An 11,326-nucleotide genomic window follows, 5' to 3' on the forward strand; every position below is an offset into this window, starting at 1 on the left:
CAAGTAAGAGCAGCAATTTTATGACACACTGGAAGAAACAAATTAGACGTTCTTCTCTGAAATAGTCAGCTGTCCTTTAACCACGGAGAACAAAAACAAATCGCTTTGACCTACACTTGGAAAATAAACGGTATCATTCACACTGCACGGCTCAAAAGTGTAGCGCAATGACTCGCGTGGCTTCGACCTCTCTCCTGACTCATAATTAATGGTGAAAACCAAATGGAGAGGTGAGGGAAAATCCCGCCCCGTTGGCTGGGAGGGGTGAGACCGGGACAGTCAAAGCTGGAAGCTGGAGAGTCAAAGTGAGAGGACGCTGGAAAGTTAGGACAGAACCTACTGTGGATATTAAGGAGGTCAACTTTACTGCTATTTTTAAGCGGACAAGGACATGAAACTTTAATTTTACATCGAGTATATCACCTTTTTGGAACGCACCAATTCTGGATCTTTACGCACGAAAGGAAAAAATAAATAAAACAACAACTTCGACATTTTTGTAAATCTGCTCATTGCAGGGATGTTCAAGCGAGCCCCGTCATTCTGACAGGTAGGATAACTTTCTAGCATACTGTTGCGGGAGCGAAGAAAAACACACCGACTGCGCAAAGACTGTGCGCTAACAATGCACGAGCTCTGTGTCGTTTTTGATAACTTTCACAAAACATGAAAGTCAGGAAAAGGAAAGTTACGCAGAGGCAGGATTTCAATTAAAGCCTCTGGCATTTTTTACTTCTGTAAAGAAGTTGCCTGTAACACTGCGCCTTGTTTCTGAAACTGGAAGAAACTTAAATTGTATTCATCGTCATTGTGAGGAGGGCATTTCTGGATCATTTAAAGACCTTTATAAAAGTCTTGTCTTTTTTTAAAGAAAGAAAGAAATAATAATAAATGATGACATGAACACACCCCAGACTCATTATTCAATTATAATGCCAAAATTGTAAGTACTTGAAGTGAGTGGTAGTGGATAGAACAAGAGAACTGGCAGTTTAGATCATCTGATTTTTTTCAGTTTCTTCATGAGACTGTGTTTTATTTAACTTGTAGGTGCCACTGCTGTCTTTGTCACACTTGTCTGAAGGGATTTTTGTAGTTGCATAGCTTTAAACTGGTAATACTTTCCTTTTTTTCAATGCAGATTTGATGTTTCTATAGAACAATCTTCTTTAGTTCCTAAGCTCAGAGAAAAACTAGTAATTTTTTAACGTGATCTGTTAACTTTTCTTGACAGGCTCCTCAAAGGATGTGACTCTGCCAACTTGAGCACCCTTACCTCTGTGTCCAGTGCTGTGCCGCCCTCTGCTGTGTGACCGAGGAAGGTCAAGAAGGGCCAGGCAGTATGAGTAATCAAATTGAGCAGGGGATGAATCCTGTCATCATCATCCACTACAACCACTCGGGAAAGTGGGAACGACCTCGCGTCAGCGGGGCTTGTAAAATGGTGCTGCTGCTCCTCATCTGCGTGCTGATTGTTCTGGAGAACATTACAGTTCTCCTCGCCATCTGGAGGAATAAGCGCTTTCATAGCCGTATGTACTTTCTCATTGGAAACCTAGCGTTGTCAGACCTGCTGGCTGGGGTGGCTTATATGGTTAACATCTTTACCTCGGGACGTAAAACCTTCTTCTTGACGCCACTGCAGTGGCTGGCCAGAGAAGGGAGCATGTTTGTAGCCCTCAGCGCTTCCACCTTCAGCCTTCTGGCTATTGGGATCGAGAGGCACATGACAATGGTGCGTCTGCGCCCCTGCGAGACAGCAGGTCGAGGTCGGCTTCTAGCACTGCTGGTAGCCTGCTGGCTTGTGTCGGTACTGCTGAGTGCTCTGCCCAGCCTGGGCTGGAACTGCCTAAACAATCTGCCTTCCTGCTCCACAGTGCTGCCACTCTATGCTAAGAGTTATATTGCTTTCTGCATCAGTGTGTTCAGTGCCCTGTTGGTGGCCATCATTATACTCTACATCAGGATCTACCGTCTGGTGACCTCCAGTAGCCGCAGGGTGAGCAGCCGGCCTTCAGAGCGATCATTGGCCTTGCTTCGTACGGTGGTTATTGTGCTTGGGGTTTTTGTCATGTGCTGGGCTCCCTTGTTTCTCCTGCTCCTCCTGGATGTTGGTTGCAGTCCAGATAAGTGCCCTGTTCTCTACCAGGTGGACTGGTTCATTGCCCTTGCTGTACTCAACTCTGCCCTTAACCCCCTCATATATACTCTGTCCAGCAGAGAAATGAGGAGCGCATTTTTCCGGTTGCTGTGCTGTTGTCAGACCAGCATGGAGCACACCGGGACTCCTGCAGTGGGCAACCCCAACCTAGGGACAATCATCCCCACAGGAGAAAACAGCAAGACAAGTTTGGGTGGAGGAGGGGGCAGCGGGGATGGGAAGTCTACGATGAACAGAGGAAAGGTTCCCACACCTGTGAACTCAGACAACAAGCACGGAGATCCCTCCGCCACTGCCGTGCCCCATCCTTCAGGGCCAGCAGACCTGCTTTCAGCTGTACTTGTCAAGGCGGGAGCGCTGCCAGCCCTCAACAAGTTTTAAATGGAAAAGCCTAAATGAGGCATTACAGTTACACAGAAACAGACTGGTCTGATATAATCCTGCTACCAGCCACTTTTTGTTTGTACAATATCGTTTGGGTAGCATGAGTTAGATGAAGTATTGATAAAATAATTCAGACATTCATTTGGAACCAAATACATCTGATTCTGAATCATAGTACAAAGAAAATCTTTTAAAGCCACTATTTACAGGAACTCAGATGTCTTTTCCAACACTAGACTCACTCGAATACAGCGTCGGAGAGTTACTTGGATTTAGAAATTTCGACATTGAATTCATATTGTGACTGGGGATGCCGTAAAGTATGATTTACTCTGTTAGTGTTTTGTCTGTCATTGAGTTTAGTTTTTTTTATCCTGTCATTTTAAGCAAAAATGATCAAATTCTTGCACTTTTCTTTTTTTTGCATGTACTATACGCAGGAAATCTTCAAACACCTGCATTTTTCATTACTTGACTTGATAGACTATTTATTTTCTGTGAAAACATTTGCCACCTTAATACTACACAGCTGTTTTTTGCTTTTTTGTTTTTTTTGCTTTGTGTGCATGAAACCCATCATGGTACTAGGACTTTACTGTTCACTTTATTATTGATTATTTGCAATGCACTGTGAGAGAAACCTATTCTATAAGTTTAGTGCCAGACTAGCAGCCTCATCAGGCTGTGATGTGCATAAACAAACCAAAAACAACAACAACAACAACAACAAGGTTGGAGGAAAAATGACACTGCTAGTAGTTGATTCTTACCACTAGTGGGCAACATAGTAAAGTATGCCCTGATGGTAGTGCTGCAGGAGGTGGTGTTAATTTGTGGGATTCAACTCGTGGACGTTTCAGGCTCAGCTCTTCATTACTATTCTTGGTTTATCTTTTCATCAGTCTAATCTAGTCAACAGAAGCTACACTGTGAGCTAAATCGGCCTGGCTAATAGCGACAATCATGAAAATTTTAGGGCCTCATCAGCTCGTCTAGAAACCACTTGCCCATCAACTAACCACTAGTAAATACGAGTGTTGGATGTGAAAAAGTTGTAGACTGTAAATTACATTTATGCTGAGGGTGATGTATTGCCTGATACGTTACATAGCAAATAAAATTCTATTCCCTTTTATCCGATTTTCATGTGTCGTTTTGTTTTATGGAATCAGGGGCTCGTTCCGAATCCCCTTCCTCTCATCCAGGCTGTCACTGTGATCGCCAGCTGCATAAATTTGCTAAAGAATAGTCATAAAACCCGATGATAATAACCTTTTGCCAAATGAATGGCAGATTCTACTACTATCAATCCTTCATAAGATCCTTATTGAAGCCTAAGCCGTGAATTCCACACATTTATTAATGTGCGGTATAATTTGCCGTTGGTTTATTAATTGCTTTTCACAGAGGAGAGGAGAAATGTCATCAGATTTAACCTGCTGCACTCATTTAATACTCTAATGGGAGCACATTCCTGCTATCTTACACGCCTACACATGCAGACATGGTTCAGACGCTGATGAATAATGCAAAAAAATTCTTCATCCTTATTATGAGTAGATCTTTCCAGTCAGTGAGGTCACTTACCGATAAAAGCCGTACTACTTATGGCTACTGTGGAAAAACAGTCCAGGTGTTGTATGAATTCTGGGGAAATCATTTAGGGGGTTTCTTTGACAAAAAGAGTGATACCTGTGTAAATGATTTGATTGGCAGAGTATAACGGATTATAATCAGATGTGTAAGCAGCACAAGGTGTAAAATGTATTTTCTAGACGTTGATAACTAAAGACAAGGGAAGAATTTGTTTGTTTTTGTCCTAAAATACTGCTGCACTAACGGTACTTTTACACTGAGCTAACAAATGAGCAGAGTTTGATCTTTTTACTGCACTGCGAGACCAGACAGGTGCTGTCAGAGTGGCATTTTATACTTGCCTCAGCTAAAGGATGTGTCTCGGCTCTGCACTTCCAGTTCTGATGAAGAGAGACAGCGAGGACGCAATACCGGCCGAACATTTCCAGCTTAAAGGTCACTGACTGCTTCCTGTCAGAAATGTCTGAACACGTTCTTTTCTGAATTAGCTGGGGATGATCGTGGCCTTATGCCACGTGGAACACTGGAAAATGTCCAAACGTTGAGCTGTGTAGTGTGATTTATAGACAGTCTATCCTGTGTTTCCTGAAGCAGTTAACCCAATCTCCGCTTCATCCTCACCATTGCTTTATTAAATCACATCCTTATTTTAGTTCTGTTAAATCTTTCTTTTTTTGGTTTGAAAATAGGTTTGCAAAGAAAAGAAGATAAATAAAAATCCATAAAAATAAGCAACATACAGAATAATAGAAAATTTCACTCTCAGAAATTTCACCAAGGGGATCCAGCGATATTTAAAACACGTTAAATTAAAGCTGATTAATGATTATTCTTCATCTCCCACTTAATATAAAGTTTGGAGTTTGAGATAAATCTTTTAATGTCATGGCAAAAAAAAAGAAAACTAAATATTGTGGCACTATTATGTACAAATACCCTAATGCGACAGCAAGATGGACTGCTACTCCAAAATACAGACAATACAATGAAAAACAAGGAATAAATAAATAACTTGGAAAAAAATCATAGGCAGAATTGTCAAAAATAGAAGTAACACAATCACGGTGGTCAAGATTACAACAATGTGGGATTTTTACAGGGACCAAAATATTTAACAGCTCACAAAAGGCAACAAAGCGAAGATCAGCTGCAAACTGTGCAGATCAGCTGATCTCAGTGTCACCAAGCACCAGGTGATGGCTCAGCTGAAGCTGTTTGAGACATTCCACTCGGCAAATCTCAGCGAAACAGTCCATGGAGACTTAACCTGCCCAGAGCTGTGGTAGCTTTGCAAGCCACTTTGCAAGCCACTTTGCAACCCACCTGTATTCCACCCCTTTTACTGCTCAGTTCTATGCTGGGATTTTGCTAGTGATCTCACTCCTGCAGCTGCCTCCAGAGTGGGGAGGTGAGCTCCTTATGTTTTTCATGATGCTTTATGAAAAACGGTGGGGAGGTCCCAGAACAGAGCTACACTGACATTTACAAATTACTACAAATGTAACCTAAGATTTTCTTTTAACTGTAGTGGTGTTGGCTGAAATGTTATTTAAGGAAGTGTGTAGTATGTACTGTGAGCAGTTAAGAAAGTACAGTGAATTACAGTTTCCAGCTGATTTTAGAAGCCCTTTTTTCATTCTGACCTTGTATTTGGATCAACGTATTAGAAGCAAGTCATGAAAAGATGTCAGTCTGTCTTGAAATGACAGACAGTTCTTGGTTGACCCAAGTGCATTTTCTTGAAATAACCTGCTTTATTTACAGTGTTGGAGATGTGCTGGCAAACTTATAATAATATAAACCTATAATAACTTACATTATATGTCAGCTGTGGTTTCCTAACATCACTTACTGCCACTGATAAGGATTTTTGTACAAAACCTTCTTAACAAACACAGAAGCAGACATCAGTTATTATTTTTCAAGAGAGAAAAAGCCATTCTATAAAGGTGGAAATGAAAGACATAATGTTGCACATGTCGGCATCATTTTCTAATCCACAAGCCTTCTTTCTTTGCCCCACATCTATGCCCAGATAAAGAAAATGACTTTAGCCCAGGGGCCTTAATTCGGGGACTGTGAAGACATAAAGTAGAAAAGTGAATAAATGTTTTTTTTTTATAATAATCCTGTTCTTCAAATCCAAGCTATAACAGATTCAATTTCTCCTGTACCTGAAGCAAACACCGTAAATGGTCTGTGTGCTAACTAGGTCAATCACCTTAATAAATCATGTTAACTAAATAGCCATGACTAGTGTTCTTTAAGGATTTAGACATGGTGGATTTGTGTTATTCTCCGTGCACAATGCTTATTTGCATATGACTAATGTGAACACAACGGAGGACAAGAGAATCACACCCCCTCCCATCATCACAATCCTGGCTTTATACTGCTGTGTGCTGAGGAAGTGTGCATGCGTGTGCGTGCATTTGCACACATCCCGTTTTTGTGCACAGACGTGTGCACGCCGCGTGTTTCAGAGAAAGAACAAAGACTCCATCTGGTCCAGTCACTGAATGTGCCAGTATGAAGCACTTCTGTCATTCTCAAGTCCCTTTTTGATGTAGCTTGGAGGTGGAGTGGAGCCAGGCCGAGAGCTGCGAGGGGTCCCATTTGAGGCGGCCACTCACGCTGGGAGCCCCCGAGTTGAAGCCATTCCCTACTCTGCAGCCGAGTTGTACCACTCTCACCAGAGGAGGGAATCATTCATCTGGTGTGTGATGATTCTCCTCCCCTACCTTCACCTCCATTGCTCCCCAATTCAATACAGTGTAATTACACGTGGAACAAAGAGAGCAAAGACTCAAGCAGACTTTGGTGATAAGCCCCCCAGGATCACAGGGCTTTATCTAGGGAGCAGGTGGGATGAGGCCGAGGGAGCCGAGGCAAAGGTCACTTTGCAGGAGGATATCTGGAGGAGCTTGCTGAGATTTGGATTGGTGGACACTCCTCCCAGCATTCCCCTCAGCACCCCATTGCCATTAATTCTCCTGTCTAGTGCTGATCAAGTAGAATGAAAGCAGAATAGTTGAATTTGACAGCCTTTTTTTTAATCATCTCAGCCAAGTCATTTTTTCTTTTTTACTTTTTGTATCTCAGCATCAACAAAAACATCTTAATATACTGGACAACCATGAGACAATATCTGATCAAACATGAGCACAGAGCCAGTTCTGTGGCTTATAGGGCTGCGACTAATTATTCGCTCTTAAATGATTTTTGATTAATGTACTAATCCTTCTACAAACTGTGTGAAAATAACAGAAAAATTCTCATCTCCATTTTACAAAGCCTGCTTAGATGGTTTTAAACAGCCTATTGGCTTAATACAGTGTGAATGGTAAAAAACAGAGACAAAGTAAACAGCGCATTTTCACATAAACAGTCATATTTGCTAGAGAAATTACCTAATGACTTATTTATGTCTGATTAAATGCTGAGACTTACTTAGTGGTTTACCAAAAAAATACATATATATATATATACATATACGCACACAAACACACACATATTTTTCATATGAGAATAGAGACTCTGTTTTCATCTATTTTTATCTTTATTCCTAGCCATCATGTCTGCGCTTGATAGTGGAAATATTTTATTCTGTCATGATCAGCTGTCCAAAAACAGTCTGAAGTATTTTTCATCTGTGCTCTGTGTCTGTTTGCAGGAGTTAATATTGTTTTCATCACCCAAACTACACGACATGCAGGCAACAAAAACCGGAGATTTTTTTTAAAGTAATATTTTAATGTCTCCCAGAAAAGCTGAAGGAGGACATCATATCTCCAGTTTATCAGTTTATCTGTCATGACACCACACAAATACCACACCTAGAAAGTCTGAAGTCTAATGCATTGCGCCACATAAATGGAATTTAATATTTCACCGGCCACATAATTAGGTATACCAGTTTAACTGCCCGTAAACACAAATATCGAATCACCCAATCACATGGCAACAACTTAATGCGTTTATGGTCAAGACGACCTGCTGAACTTTAGAGGATCCGAATGGGGAAGAGATTTAAGTGAGTTTTAATGTGCCGTGGTTGTTTGTGCCCGACTGGCTGGTACGAATATTTCTGCCGGGATTTTCCCACAAACCATCTCCAGGGTTTACAGGGAATGGTCCATAAAAGAGAAAATATCCAGTGAGTGGCAGTGCTCGAGAGATCAAAGAAGAATGGCCAGACTGCTTTGAGCTGATCCGAAGACAACAGTAACTCAAATAACCACTTGTTACAACCAAAGTAGACAAAAGATCATCTCTGAATGTAGCACAAATGGAAAAATGAAGCAACTGGACTACAGTGTGGACCACACTGTGTGTCATTCCTGTCAGCTGAGAATGAGAAACTCAGACTACAGTTCAGACGGAAACATGTTGCCTGGTCTGATGAGTCTTGATTTTAATTGCAACATATGGATGGTAGAGTCAGAATTTGGCATGAACAAGCTGAATGGCTCCATCGTGGCAGCAGTTTAGGTTGGAGGTGGTGATGTAATTGTGTGGGGGTTATTTTCCCAGAATATTTTGAGCCTCTTAGTACCAAAATGAGCATTGTTTAAATACCACAGCCTACCTGATTATTGTTGCTGGCCCTTTTTGACCACAGTGTACTCTTGTTCTGATGGCTGTCACAAAGCTCAAATTATCTCAAATGTCCTGCACAGTCACCAGAACTCCATGGCCAGTGAGTGTGCATTTTAAACCTGAGTATGATTGTGTGTGGTGTGTTAAACAAGCTCATCTTTGTTCTATTTTGTAGTACTCGGGTCTCTCTTGCAAAAGAGAAATTAAATACAGTACCTGATTAAATGAACACACGTCATGTTTTCATCAGTCTGAGCAACCAGCCATTCGGTGCCAGCTGAACAGATAGGTGGCAGGAGTGGGTAAGCAATCTCTTCAAAATTCCTTCCCTCTCAAAACCCCCAAAACAGCAGCTGCTTCCCTCACCCAGCCTTCTCTGATTGCAGTCTTCTGGCAGGCTCTGATGGCAAACACACACCTGCTCACACTGACCTCCAATTTATCTCTTGTACGCCTGCCTGCCACAACTGTAGGGATTAACATGTCTGGAATAGGGGTTTAAGTGAGAGGGAGGATGGCGGCCTCTTAGTCTGACATGCATGTCCCGTCCCTCACTTGTGGCATTGAGTTTGTGTGCACAGCTGGCTAATTCCCTGCCTCTGTATATGCAAACAGCCTGGAGGTTTCTGTGCAATATTGTGCGAAAGAGAAACTGAGGCTGAAGATCCAGAGTGTGCATCTCATAAATGTTAAAGCCCAAGGCAACTTGGGGTTGGAGATGGAATAAATATTTCTACCTAACATTCATTAAACACAACAGATGTCTGAGTCTGTCATCAGGTCCTGGTTTAAATGCTGTAATATTCAGATGGGTCACCTAGTCCCCACCGAAATGTCTCGTAAAATAACCAAAATATTTACATCTTTGTGTTCTTTTCACAATCAGGCTTTTACAAAGACTTGGTTTTGTGCATTTAAACACTGTATAGGAGCTTTGGAGGACAATGTTAAAATGGGAATCCAATTTAAATGTCGCTACTCAGGTTGTGTAAAAAAGTTGTCTAACGCCTCCTGTGATAGTGAACCTGAGAGCATCCCTTAATGATGCAATCAGGTGACATGTTTGTGTGTGTCTGTGTGATAAAAGATACTATGGAAACGCAATTAACAGATTCAAGTTAAAATGTCTTTGTCTGTCACTGATTTTGAAGACCTCTTCCCTGGTGACACTTTGACATAGGCACAAAACTACAACAGCAAGACTTTGACCCTGGAACAAAGGTATCTTAACTGAACTAAAGGTTCATTTTATTATTTACAACTCTGTAAGAAAGCCATTTATGTATTGAATACTTCTTCTCGCAGGGTACTTGTATGTCATGGATGTGTGTGTATACGTTATGTGGTTCCCTAAAATGCTGTCTGGCTCTGAGGTGATCACAGGTGTTCATTCCTCCAAGCTTATCTGATGGATTAACAGCTGCCGTCACCGCATAATCGTCGACACCCACCACATCTGACATTACACACATTCTGATTCTGATATGACAGCCGCTCGCGCATACGCACACATGAACACATACACAGACAGACACAGTGGAAGACACACATTTTTCCGTTTACACACAGAGAATTATTGGATATTGCTGAAGGGATGGAGCAGTTTCTTCCAACCTTCACAACTGTGCTCATAAAAATATAGCTTAACAGTAGGCAAGCTTCTGTCTGATAAAAACAAAATAAAATTCGCATAGAAACACCCTTCAAAGCAGAGAGCGGCTAAGCGCTAGACAAAAGCCAGAAAAATGTGGGAATATTTGTTTGATTTTTACATGCTGCATTGCCGCTGTCGTTATTATTCATATTCCTCCCCAGGGAGGCTTGTTTGAAAAATGGGACTGAAGCAGCCCCCCCTCCCCTTAATGTCACCGTCTCACTCTTAGACTCACAAACACCCACGCGCACACTTGTTTGGAGTCTTATTGGGGAAGTACAGCCAGGCTGCGTCTCCCTCCCATCCCTCCTGCTCCTCCTCACTTTCTTCATCTCCCTCCCTCCCATTTTTTTCCCCCCTTCACTCTTTCTCCCCAAAACAGGGTGATCCAGCTCGTCTCCTCTCTCCGTCACGCGGGTAATCAGCCTCTGCTATTTCATTTGGCTCAGTAATGAAAGCAATCCCAGTGCTTTTCACTGCAGCGCAGCCCAAATAATGAGGACTGCCTCACCCCTCCTCAGCCACACCTCACCCCTAGTTCTCACCCTCTCCCTCCCAACCCTGCTGTTAATGGATGAAGGAAAGCAAGTGTGTGTGCGTGTGTGTTTGAGTATGTGAAGCACGCAATCTTGCCAAGTCCTTTGTGCCTCTTTTCTCCTGCTGCAAAGGAGCCTATTGTATATAATTTCATCAGCAATGCTCTTAATCAGAATATTTTGGATGGTTTTTTTCCCCACCTACATTAGTGGTTCCTAACCTTTATTACACGCGACTAACAGCGATGTGTTAGAACTACTCACAGGATGCACATCTAAGCTGTAAGCAGTTAGTCTGTTATTTCCCATTCCCCAGTAGCTTTTCCAAAGGAGGTAAATTGCAAACAAACAAAGAAAATTGTATTTCATAATAAGAAAATCAAAATGAGTAAGAAA

The 11,326-nt window shown here is 41.9% G+C and overlaps 1 protein-coding gene across 1 annotated transcript; it reads left to right on the forward strand.

Annotated features, from left to right (window-relative positions):
• The first annotated feature begins 62 nt into the window (after positions 1-62).
• On the forward strand, positions 63-3,680 carry s1pr3a (sphingosine-1-phosphate receptor 3a). Its single transcript, XM_031736056.2, has 2 exons — positions 63-550; positions 1,235-3,680. Exon 2 carries the CDS (start codon positions 1,343-1,345, stop codon positions 2,540-2,542), a length of 1,200 nt encoding a protein of 399 aa, XP_031591916.1. The 5' UTR covers positions 63-550; positions 1,235-1,342; the 3' UTR covers positions 2,543-3,680.
• Positions 3,681-11,326: the final 7,646 nt, after the last annotated feature.

Source organism: Oreochromis aureus, linkage group 23 (assembly GCF_013358895.1).
Source record: "Oreochromis aureus strain Israel breed Guangdong linkage group 23, ZZ_aureus, whole genome shotgun sequence".
Lineage (NCBI taxonomy): Eukaryota > Metazoa > Chordata > Actinopteri > Cichliformes > Cichlidae > Oreochromis > Oreochromis aureus.